Source organism: Macrobrachium rosenbergii, chromosome 41 (genome assembly GCF_040412425.1).
Source record: "Macrobrachium rosenbergii isolate ZJJX-2024 chromosome 41, ASM4041242v1, whole genome shotgun sequence".
Taxonomy (NCBI): domain Eukaryota; kingdom Metazoa; phylum Arthropoda; class Malacostraca; order Decapoda; family Palaemonidae; genus Macrobrachium; species Macrobrachium rosenbergii.
In genome coordinates, this window is record NC_089781.1 from 88,118,585 (window position 1) to 88,132,379 (window position 13,795).

General features: G+C 34.7%; 1 protein-coding gene across 1 annotated transcript in view; it reads right to left on the reverse strand.

The window, feature by feature from the left end:
• LOC136826967 (probable ATP-dependent DNA helicase HFM1) overlaps nucleotides 1-13,795 on the reverse strand; it is a 189,103-nt gene that overhangs the window by 21,287 nt on the left and 154,021 nt on the right. The window contains 1 exon segment of the mRNA XM_067084575.1: nucleotides 8,634-8,786. Coding sequence (XP_066940676.1) covers nucleotides 8,634-8,786 — 153 coding nt within the window.

The following is a 13,795-nucleotide window of genomic DNA, read 5'->3' on the forward strand; positions in this document are numbered from 1 at the left end:
GAGCTTGGGTCATCAGAGAAACCCTGGACTTCTCAGGAATGGGGCCTAAACCGTCCCTTTCTAAAGCCTCTCCCCAACCAAATTTTGTTATCATTATTACTTGGTGGCCTTAACTATAAGTTCTGTTCATAAATTATAAGAAATTCTTTTTACCGACACTCAGTCAGGCAAAAGAACACAGCTCTAGGTTCTTCCAGACCACCTGCTACAACCAAAATATCCACTCATCCACTAAGTGTTTAGGAATCTGATAGATGGTCTCATATATGCAACCTCACTTAGTTCACATTTTATGTTTTCTTGTCACGAGTTACACGTCATACCATCCTTAATAATTATTAATAATAATAATAATAATAATATTAATAATAATATTATTATTATTATTATTATTATTATTATTATTATTATTATTCAAAATGCCCATACATTTATATAGAACAGGCCATAAGCACCTTCGACATACTAACTGCAAACTGACTATATATGAAGAAAAAAGCCAGGAATCCTAAGAAATTAATAAATCTAAACAACAACAAATGAATAAACATTCACTAAAATAAACAGCAGTTGAAAAATAAAAATTAGAGCACTGAAGCTCATCGCTTCAAGTAGCACGTTCTCCTTTAATTTAAGAAAGTCAAGTCACATTCGAGACGCGTTGAAAAGTCTCTATTTCTCAGTTAATATATATTCACAGCACGCAAGAGTCAACTGCAATGTTCCAAATGTTTATCTGACGGTTTGAAAAGTGAAGCATCGAGACATTCTTATTCTCGTGATACGATTTTTAACCCTTCATTTGCAAAAATTCTCAGCGACTGTTTAGGCTGGTGATCAGTGTGTGTTGTGAGAACTGTGTAGTTCCAATCCTGTCTTGAAGTTGAAAAATCCCGTGAAAATATTTATTTTACTTCCGTGTGCCTTGCCTTTCGAGATTCAACTCATCAACTCTCTGCTTTCCAGTGACACTATTCGCAAATTTATGTCGTAAACCTGCACTAAAATAATAAGATATACTACTCCACCGTTTCATTCTGCCTTCAATCAACTCTCTCTCTCTCTCTCTCAATCAATTCTCTCTCTCTTTCTCTCTCTCTCTCTGTGATTTCATATTGCAGCTATTTTTCTAAGCTGCCCCAAAAGTAAGAAGACAGTCTCTCACCATTTTTTTTGGGGGGGGTCTGAAATCCTCTCTCTCTCTCTCTTTCTCATGTCACCTCACTGCTATAGTTAATGCTGCTAGAAGAGAGTAATGTAAACACACCATACAACAATAGGTATTATTCTCTTTCGCCCTGCTCTTTCAATAATAAAACCGTCTTGTCAAAAGTGACAAGATAAACTTGAAGATAATCTTTCCAAACACGTCAAGAACCTTATCACGTGACGGCCACGGGAGCTCGGAAAATATTTACATATTCTGCTCTCGGTAGGAAAAACTGTCATAAATTACTTTTTATTAGTTCATATTAGATCATATGAGTAACTGTCATTAATATTACTGATAATTATCCCTGTTACAAAATGTGAAACCTTACTACAAACCAAATGATCACTCAAGATTACATTTCTCTACATATTAGGGAACAGAGGATTTGCAATGTTTAAGCTCATCGGTATTTGTTAAATAGAATAACCTGTCTCAACAAGACTACGTCACAAAAGAGACGAAGTTTCACTTCAAATAAACTATTTGGGCCAGTCTATAATTAACTATATTCTGGCTAAGCTCATACAAAGTTAGAAAGCAAAAACTTATCTCATATGCATCTTGGGACTTGTCTACTCTACTTAAGCTATAACTTCTACCTCTGGGAATATATAAAATATACAATTCAGGCCAATGGCCTAGTGCTGGGACCTGTGAGGTCACTCAGCCCTGAAAGGGAAATTTAGCGTAGAAAGGTTCTCCTTCAACTTTCTTTTGTGTCCATACAATCCTCTGTATTTATTGTCATCGTCATAATGCTCTTACCTTCGGTAAATACTGTCTTATCTATTACCTACTTTACTGAAACAAACCCAGTATAGTTATTTCCCAATTATCTTTCAACTAGGAAGTTCTGAACCCACTTTCTGAAAGTTTTTGCGTCAGAGTTTCCTTTTACAAGGTTAGACGTGAAGGTATTTCCAGGGCCCGCTGTTTCACAGAACTCCTGCCTGGACTTTTTCCAGAGCACACCCAATTAACTTTACATTTTCATACGAACGGTATTAGATGATATCAGAAAAACTGATAGAAGGCTTAAAAATGTAGGGAATTTCATGAATTTCATATGAAGTGACACCGTCCATATAAAACACATGACCCTTCAACTTGAATTGTCTTATTTTAAATCTTATGCTTTTTTAATGGCTGCTTATCAGTAACATCTGTATTAATTAGACTTTCCTCTACATATATTTCTTTTCTCTTCGTTGTCTTCTCTTTTTTCACACCTGAGCATTCAATTCACTGGAAAAGCATTCAATTCACTGGAAAAGCATTCTATTCCCTGGAAAAGCATTCAATTCGCTGGAAAAGCATTCAATTCACTGGAAAAGTATTCTATTCCCTGAAAAAGCATTCTATTCCCTGGAAAAGCATTCAATTCACTGGAAAAGTATTCTATTCCCTGAAAAAGCATTCTATTCCCTGGAAAAGCATTCAATTCACTGGAAAAGCATTCTATTCACTGGAAAAACATTCTATTCACTGGAAAAGCATTCTATTCACCGGAAAAGCATGCTATTCACTGGAAGACTAATTAGCAAGTTAGTGGAGGTTTTGCTCCCATAGGGGCATACAGTAATAACAATTAGTATACAATAATAATTTGATGATTTAAAATTTAACATACACGAATAAATGAAAATCTAGAAATTACAAAGGTTTTAAAATACTACATTCCTCCCGCGTCAGAGAGAGAGAGAGAGAGAGAGAGAAATGTGCTCGTACCCAAAGATAATATGCTTTTGGTTATCAAGAAAAGACAATACATACCTACACAAAATGCACAGAGCAATACTACTGTACTTTGGTTTTATTTCCTCTTACGTAAATTTTTTCTTATTTTTCAATTTTTGTGCTTTAATGCAGACATGTTTTATCATCTTTAACAAGATTCCACCTATTCTATGGAATCTGTTCAATTAGTTTTTTTGTTTATTTCGTGCGAACATGTGCCGTGAGCACATTCTGAATAATAATAAATAATAATAATAATAATAATAATAATAATAATAATAATAATAATAATAATAATAATAATAATAATAATAAAAGGATCACGTCTCCACTTGCTGGCTGGACGAAATAAAAACTGGAAATAAAAAAGAAAACAAACCGTACGTCTTAATCACACACACACACACATACACACACACAAACAAACAAATAAAAAGTAAAAAAATAAAATCAAATAAACCACATGTAAAACATTCTGTTCCCACATAGGCTTCGCCGGAGGAATTTCGTGGAGTGTGAGAAAGGCCGGGGTCGAGCGAGGGCGCCTCACAGAGGGGACATTATCATCCCATCAGTCGTCGTAAGAAATCCTTTTATGGGGCCAACATGCGAATGATGACGAGCCTTGTATGGGATCATAGAGCAATCTGACCCTTTCTGAGGCCGAGGGGAGGGGAGGGAAGGAGGTCTTAGTATTATTATTATTATTATATGGGGCTTTAGTCTCCTCGTTGATGCTGATACTGTTCCGTCTCCGTAATAAACTGCGCTCTCTACCGTATTTCTTTACTCTTTCCCTTACGTATGGAGTAATCTGTTGACCTAAGCCCGCGTCGCTAACTACAAATGATGTAAAATTACTCCTTTTCCTTCAAATATTATTCTTTAATTTTCAGTAGAGAACGAAAAATAAATAATATCAGGAAATAAAAAACAAACATTGGTTAATGGTCTAATATTCACATTCTCATTACCGATAATATTTATCATAAAATGAGACGCCTAAGAGTTACATTTTCGTTCATTCCAGGTTATGCTCAGCACACCTTCCTTCACCTTCATTTTCCTGCTCCCACCAGGCGCTGACCTACTCACTATTTTGAAGAATACATATATGGTAACCATCCAATAAGTCTTTAGAGTAAAAATGTTATGAGTATGTGAGTGAAAAGATATTATACAGGACTTAACCCACCGTACATTGGATAAATGGCTAACATAAATAGAAAACTGCATAAGTCTCTGACTACTAACATTAGCAGTGCCACAGCCTCGAGTACAATGGCACTGCCACTAAATTTTGGATATGTAAAAGCCGTAACTTTTACAGAAGAATAATGACTTGTAGTCATTGGAAAATCAAATGTGATAAGGAAATATTTAAAAAATATTTCATGATACTTCCGAGCCTTTTTTATAGTGACATATTTCATTCGAGTTTTTTAGTTTTCTGTAAAAGAAAAATCATTGTGCCGGATTTGTCTGTCCGTCCGTACTTTTTCTGTCCGCCCTCAGATCTTTAAAACTACTGAGGCTAGAGGGCTGCAAATTGGCATGTTGATCATCCACCCTCCAATCATCAAACATATCAAATTGCAACTCTCTAGCCTCAGCACTTTCTATTTTATTTAAGGTTAAATTTAGCATAATCGTAAGTCTGGCAACGATATATGACAGGCCACCACCGGGCAATGGCTAAAGATTCATAGGCCGCGGCTCATACAGCATTATAACGAGACCACCGAAAGATAGATCTATTTTCGGTAGCCTTGATTATGAGCTGTACAGATAAGTCGATTGTGCCGAAGAAACTTCGACGCATATTTTACTTGTTTTCTTAAGTAACAACCACTTTCTTTAATTCTCTCAAATGAACGAGTTAAAACTGAATGTTTTACCAGCTGTAATCATCTCATGAAACCTAATCTGAATCACGACCGTCAAATTCCTCAGTCAGGCCTCCAGCCATAAAAGCAATAAAAAAAAAGTCAAAGAACGAAAGGCATCTCAATTAAGCTGGTGAACAATACTAGATTAGGAAGTTTTCCTGGTGTCATAATAACTAACTAGACATAATTCAAGGCCTTAAGGTTTATAATGCTCGTTAAGGGAAGGCCTAACTAAAGCTTATTATTGTCCACACTTAAGCCAAGACCACCTAAGATTCGTGAAGTGAGGACACCAGAAAAGGAGGCAACAGAAACTTGACACCAAAGAATGCCAGTATTACTAGCAAAATAAAATTCGTGAGTACTCGATAAGGTGATGAATAAACACGAACATACAATATAGCCCACAAGCTATAAAGGTAAGGTCGTTTTCTTGAAATTCGGGGTATTTCCCGCAGAACTTCAAACAATCTCAGCAGAACTTCACACATTAATCTATAATATTAAGCATGTGGTCGTTAAGGAGATCCCACAAAGACACGAATGTGCAGCTGTTAAATATGGCCATTACTACTGGTCACTTGGTGGAAGATTTGGCGACAAAATACTAAAGAATGCCAGAAACCGTGCTCATGTGACACAGTTATTGATATCACTATTCAGAAGATGAACCCTATTCATATACAAAAAATCAGAGGGGCCAATGACTTGAAATTCAAGCTTCCAAAGAATATGGTGTTCATTCGAAAGATGTAACAGAAGGTAATGAGAAGTCAAGATGTTAAAGGATTCCTAAATGCAACATCTGTAAAATAATTCGCTCTGCTTACTTAAAATTTTCCTTTATAATCTGTATCTGGATAGCTCCAAACGGACCACTTTAGGGGAGTAACTACCCCTCAGATACCAAGAGCAAAGCGAATCCTTGACAGATCAAACTGTTGTTTCATCAACGGCATGCAGCGCTCGACACCTGGTATACCTACGTGCACAACTGCAGACTCGCCCATTCTTTTACATTCTTTTTATTAGCCTGAAAATTTGCATGGTATCCCGTGGCACCTGGGGAATTCTTACTCAGGCTAATAATCACTTAACAGGACTCATCAGACGTGCATAAGTTCAGATCAGAACTTTCTCTCTTGAGGGTAAGGGTAATATCCTTTTTTCCAACTGAGTTTTACATCAGTTACTAACTTCTGAGTATTAATAATAATAATAATAATAATAATAATAATAATAATAATAATAATAATAATAATAATAATAATAATAATAATAATATCCTTTATTTCAGCTCAGGGCCATAAACATAGAATATACAAATACATTACACGCAATCTAGATACATAAGATAACATGATAAAAATAATAATCGGCAGTATCCACACAGTTGCTGAAGAAGCAGAAAAAATAGAATTCATGATAATGATAATGACAGTAATCACATGGACAATAATACTAAAAAAAAAAAAAAAAAAATCTCGTTACGAGCATTATTTTTTCCCGAGAAACACGACCTTACCTTGCCTAAAAATGATTCAATTCTAAATCTGGAAAAGGCTTGAATGCCAACGTTTTTCTGAATGGACATTTTTCCTTAAACCTAGAGGGAAATGCTGCAACAAATCAAAAGAACAGAAACCTGCCACGCATCCATCAATCTGGCTAGATGAGATCCAATTCAAATTCGTTACCATCCGAAACTAATACTGGTTGTTCAAGGTCAAATACAAATCCCTAGCTTAAATCCCAGCAACTTCAGTCTTCAGAAATGTTTCTTTCCAAATTAGAACTGCGCTGCCTACCAACTTTTTTTTTCTCAACTAACAATCGTGAGCGACAAATACATGGAAGAACATTTGGTAACAGAACTACATAAACTAAGTTGTGCACTGTTCATTCAAACCTGTGATTAATCTGTTTTGAGTCATTTTCAAATTTCAGCTCAAGCCCCTCACCGAAGACTCGTTTCTGGTCAGAATACAGAGATCGCTCGCTCATAAGTTCAGCGCATGAGTTGAATTGAACTGAATATAGAATTCACGTCAAAGGCCAAGCACTGGGACTTAGGAGGTCATTCAACGCTTAAAGGGAAATTGACAGTAAAAGGTTTGAAAGGTGTAACAGGAGGAAAACCTCGAAGTTGCACTATGAATGAATTGTTAGGAGAGGGTGGAAAGTAAGATGGAAGAAAGAGAATATGAAAGGAGGTACAATAAACGGAATGAAAGAGGTTGCTGCTCGGGCCCGTAGGGACGCTGTAAAGAACTCTAAGTAATGCCTACAGTGCACCGCATGAGGTACACTGACGGCACTACCCCCTTACGGGTATTCAGCGCATGAGATCCTTTGCTATTAACAAAATGTACAATCAAACTATAACGAAGGCAATATTAAGCACGTTTCACAATAACGGTTATGTACTTATGCGATTTGCCTGATAGCTATTTTAAGAGAGGGACCTTTATACCAGGCTTAGTATTTATTGTTATTATTATTATTATTATTTTTCGGTAACCACGTTATTGTAAAATTAGTATCTGATAAAAACAAACCCATCGCCCAGTACGGTAGTACTTTCCAAACTTTCTACTTTAACTAGACGCTTCGCAGTTTGGTATTTTCTATCCGAATTTATTTCCACACCAAATAACAGCTAACAGATATGCTTAATATTAAAAAAATATAATAAAAATTAGGATATGTAACCAACAACCGAATACATACATAAATTACCTGATTTTTGGAATCTGTAAACAAAGTAAGATTATCATCTATTTCGCGATTCAAAGGAGAGAGAGAGAGAAGAGAGAGAGAGAGAGAGAGAGAGAGAGAGAGAGAGAGAGAGAGAGAGAGAATATATTAATCAGTTATTGGAGGAAAAGTTGCCCATGAGACAGTTACAGGCACACACACGGATAGAGGTGCCACAGAGATACTTTTAAAAAATGCACCATTGTGTTGATAACTTTATCTAATCTATTTTTGAACTGGTCGATAACGGTATTATTCTCAACCCCACCTTGAGAGAGAGAGAGAGAGAGAGAGAGAGAGAGAGAGAGAGAGAGAGAGAGAGAGAGAGGTGTCCCTGAGATACTTTGAAAAATATACACGACTGCGTTGATGGCTTAATCAATTTTTGAACTGGGTGGTAATGGTACTATTTGAGAGAGAGAGAGAGAGAGAGAGAGAGAGAGAGAGAGAGAGAGAGAGAGAGAGAGAGAGAGAGAGAGAGAGAGAGAGAGAGGTGTCCCTGAGATACTTTGAAAAATATACATGACTGCGTTGATGGCTTAATCAATTTTTGAACTGGGTGGTAATGGTACTATTTGAGAGAGAGAGAGAGAGAGAGAGAGAGAGAGAGAGAGAGAGAGAGAGAGAGAGAGAGCTAATTATTTGAATACTAGAGAAAAATAACCCGAAAGAGAGAATTAACTGGAGTTATTGGGTTTGAGATACCTTAGTAAGTACACGATCGTGTCGACTTGATCTATTGAGAGAGAGAGAGAGAGAGAGAGAGAGAGAGAGAGAGAGAGAGAGAGAGAGAGAGAGAGAGAGAGAGAGAGAGAGAGCTAATTACTTAAATACTTAAATGCTGGAGAACAAACAATCCGAATGAGAGAATTAACTGGAGTTATTGAGCTAGAGGTGCCTCGCAGATACCTTGATAAATACATGATTGTGTTGATAACTTGTTCTATTTCACGAGAGAGAGAGAGAGAGAGAAAGAGAGAGAGAGAGAGAGAGAGAGAGAGAGAGAGGTACTGAAGTCACGTATCCATTAACCTTACCGGTGCCTCCTGAGGAACGCTTAGCGTTGGAGAAGGGCGTTCCCGAGGGCAAGGCCCCTGCTGACGATACTGATGACGACAATGACATTGACGCTGAAGCAGGTGGCTTTATGAGGTACCTGGGAGTGTAGCTACTCTGCACGTCTAAACCAGCTGAAAAAACAAACACGATGAAAAAATCACACAAGCTTTTATTGATCCCACCTTAGATTTTATTTAAGTTTTTCTTCTGACTTCCCTTTTTTATTTATTTATTTTTACAAACACGAAAAAAACCAGGCAAGTTTTTATAAGAGCCACCTTTTATTTTATTTACGTTTTTCTTCCACACGCTTCCTTTTTTTATCTTTTTTTTTTTTTGAAGTAACAGGACAGCTGCGAAGGTCAGCTGTCTTCAAGGTAAAGGATTAAGAGGGTATCGTTTTAGGCTCAACATTTTATGGTGAGGAAAACTTCATGGCACAGTAACAGTATCAGTACATGAAATGTGTACATGAAATGCTCACGTACAAATGTGTGTATCTGTCCATCTATCTAGATATATATATATATATATATATATATATATATATATATATATATATATATATATATATATATATATATATATGTATATATATATATATATATGTATATATAATATATGTATATATATATATATAATATATATTATAATGAATCATAAATTATTGTGATAAGTGCTTTCAGGTTGCCAGCAGTGAAACACTTGACTTACACCCATTACACACACACACACACACATATATGCAGTATATAAATGTACGTGTGTATATATATATATATATATATATATATATATATATATATATATATATATATATATATATATATATATATATATAAACCATTATACGAAATACACTTAAGCTGAGAGCAAAACTTGAAAAGGGTAGTCAAGTAAAATTTAAAGATACCGGAGACAGAATAACGGCTGTATTAGTGTTCTTTTTTTTATTTCATCGAAATTCACTTTCATATATTCACTACACAAGTTCCGGTAACGGAACGACTTGAGTGAACACTTCACGATGTGGTAATAAGACATATTTTCTTTAATATTATATTAGTCAATACGGCACCATATATATACAGTATATGTATATATATATATATATATATATATATATATATATATATATATATATATATATATATATATATATATATATATATATATATATATATATATAGGTGCAGTATTTGACTAATATAATAGTAATGAAAATGTGTCTTATTACCACATCGTGAAGTGTTCACTCAAGTCGTTGCCTTACAGGAACTTGTGTAGTGAAAATATATATATATATATATATATATATATATATATATATATATATAAATATATATTGTATAAAATCATTTCAATATCCTTGTGACTTAACTAAAACTCACTGCATTATTATTATTATCACTAGTGTTATTATTGATGTAGATGTAAAAAAATTTATATCCAGCCAATCTGAACCGAACAGATTGTCCTCATATAATGCGACGGTATATCAAACTTACCAAACTCAATCACATATCCTAATGCAGTGCAAACTAAAAACCCTAAATAGCTTTGATTGTGTTTTTAATGCTGAATTCTGTCATACAAAATTCTTCTTTCCAACGCTTTACGAGTCCTTGTGTGTTTTCTGTTAAAACCTCTATATAGGTCTTCGATGACAAGGAATGAGCACCACATGTTTCTTTTTATGAACTGCGCTATATGCTAATGGCTTCAGCACGTCTCTGCGGGTCCGTCTTTAAACAATCACTGTTATCCAGATGTACATATACTTTTTCTTACGGCAGACTGAGAAGGGGAGAAAAAACCTGGAACTAGTCAGTTTAATCATGGTGTCTATGTGATCTAGTCTCTCTTTTAGTTTTCTGAAAAAGATAACTATTGTGCCGGCTTTGTCTGTCCGTCCGTCCGCACTTTTTTCTGTCTGCCCTCAGATCTTAAAAAGCTACTGAGGCTAGAGGGCTGCAAATTGGTATGTTGATCATCCACCCTCCAATCATCAAGCACGCTAAATTGCAGCCCTCTAGCCTCAGTAGTTTTTATTTTATTTAAGGTTAGAGTTAACCATAATCGTGCTTCTGGCAACGATATAGGATAGGCCACCACCGTGCCGTGGTTAAGTTTCATGGGGTCCGGGTCATACAGCATTATACCGAGACCACGGAAAGATAGATCTATTTTCGATGGCCTTGATTATACGCTGTAGTGGCTGTACAGAAAACTCAATTAGATACGCCAAAATGTGTATCCAAAGGGGAAGACCTTCATTTAAAGCAAAGAAGAGGTTTGTGGAATAAACATCTAAAACAGATTTGTGTGAAACTAGAGGAAACAAACAACAATGAGCTCAGTCAAGTCATATTTTACAATCATATCTGTCTGCATCTTTTGCTTATTATTATAATTCTTCCCTTTCTTTTTATTTTCATTGTTTTTACATCTGCAGTTTGTTTAAGAATATAAAGCTATAATATTTTCTCCCTAATCTCATCCACTTTTGATACTCGAAATCTATGAGGTACTTCCACTCTTTCACCTACTTTTGAATTCAAATCACCCAGCACAACCAGGGTAACAGTCACTGAGATACTTGAATATTCTTTATTTTGCCTCTTCTCCATCTTTCATTAAACATTACGTCTTACTTAATCCCAAAACCCCAAGGAAAAACATAATGTTTCTCCTTCACACGTTCCCAAGTCGAACATACACTACAAAGCTAACCTTGACCTGATATTGAGTATCAGCCCACCAGATATAATGACTCTATGTCCTTTTCAGTGGATTAACCCCGGTCTCAAAACATATCCAGTTTCGTAGATTGTTTTCCCTACTAAGGGTAACCCCACTCACCAAAATCCAGAGTCAACAACGCTCATCCCAGTCTTTACATAAATGTGCATGTCCAACATATACGTGCGTACATGCACATAGATATATGTACATATACACACACACACACACACACACACACACACACACATATATATATATATATATATATATATATATATATATATATACATACATATATACATTTATATTTATGTATATATATATATATATATATTAATATATATATATATACACATACATATATATATATGTATATATATATATATATATATATATATATATATATATATATATATATATATATATATATATGCATATATATATGTGTATTCAGTATATATAAAATGTATGAATGTACATGCAAGCGTGCATGTGTGTACATACATATTCATGTACAGACAGAGAAGAGGATTATTTACTCCTTGGATGTATGAAACTCAATATGTTTTGAAAACGTCACAAGGTGATTATATATCTCGTGGGCAGAAATATAATGCAGGTCAAGGTTAGCTTTGTGGTGTATGTACAGTCTGGGAACACGTGACGGAGAGAAGTTAAACTTTTTCTTGGGTTGTCGGGATTAAGTAAGAACACGTTTTAAACGAAGAAAAGAACGAAAACAAAATCAAAGAAATGCTGAAGTTCCTCAATAACTCCTACCCTGGTTGTGCTGGGTGATTTGAATTCAAAAGCAGGTGAAAGAAAAAGGTGCTTCATAGGATTCGGGTTAGAAAGGTTCATGAAAACTGGGAGTAGGCTATATTTTATGGCTTCATTCTTACACAGATAATAATGACCCTATAAATACTTTCCAATATAAATATGAATATATACATATATACATATACATATATATATATATATATATATATATATATATATATATATATATATATATATATATATATATATATATATATATATATATATATATATATATTATATATATATATATATATGTTAGTTTTTTCTTAGCAATTTCTTAAACAAAACCAATAAAATTACACAAGGTCTTGGCTTTACAAAATGTCTGCGCGTTGACGTAACAAAAGCGGAATTCGACGAAGAAAAGGTATTAAATTAAATAAACATTTCACAAAACTATAAAAAAATGAATTAAGGGTATATGCCTTTTTATTAACATTCCTCTATGGCCTTGACCCCACAGCATACGAATTTCCCACGGGTTAGCATTTTAATCTTGCGGTACTCTAAGGTGAATTTTTTAATCTAGACGCAATACCATCAGGGGTCTTAAAATAACAATGGGCTTCAGACGAATCTAGGCTTTGCTTTTAATACCTGCAATATGTTTCTGGTACTCTTGGTCGCATTGCAGCTTGAGGGGAACATTCAAGACTGCTTTTCCTTTTCCCTGCAAATTCCTTCTTTTATTTTTGATTTCCTTAGATTTATTCCAGTAGCTAATAGCGTTTTAAATATATTTTTTTTATTAATTATATTAAGTAATAACTTGTTCCCAAGGACTCTTGGTCGCATTTTAGCTTGAGATGGGGACATTCAAAAATATTTTCTCTTTTCTTTGCATATTCCCTTTTTAGTTTTCTGTAACAGGAAACTATTGAGATGGCTACTTGTCTGTCCGCCCTCATATCTTAAAAACTACTGAGGCTAGAGGGCTGCAAATTGGTATACTGATAATTCTCCCTCCTATCATCAAACATATCAAATTGCAGCCCTCTAGCCTTATTAGTTTTTATTTTATTTAAGGTTAAGTTTAGCCATGGATCGTGCGTCTGGCAGTGCTTTCCGGGCATCGCCGACGCACCTTCACTTGACCGCATCTGGGGAGCAACTGAGCGCTGCCGAGAGTTTCATACAGCATTATATCCCGTACAGAAAACTCGATTGCGCTAAAGAAACTTCGGCGTATTTTTTACTTGTTTTATTTTGGATTTATTTCGATTTATTCCAGCAGTTAATTAAGTTTTTTAATGTTCACTGTTACTAATTATGTAATTAATTATTAAATCTTCATCTCTCCTTGCTACAGTATTACTGTTTACCTTGCTCTAAAAGAGTTTACGTTCTTTATGTATAATAATAATAATAATAATAATAATAATAATAATAATAATAATAATAATAATAATAATAACTCTGCTGGCCGAAGGAGCAAAAGGTCTTTTCAGCAATTTTTAAACCCAATCATCGCTATTCTCTGGACGATTCTACAATCAACTCTACAATCACAGCAAAAAGAATATACTTCGTGAATCACAATGGAAAGAAAAGTCTCACACCAGCCACCTCT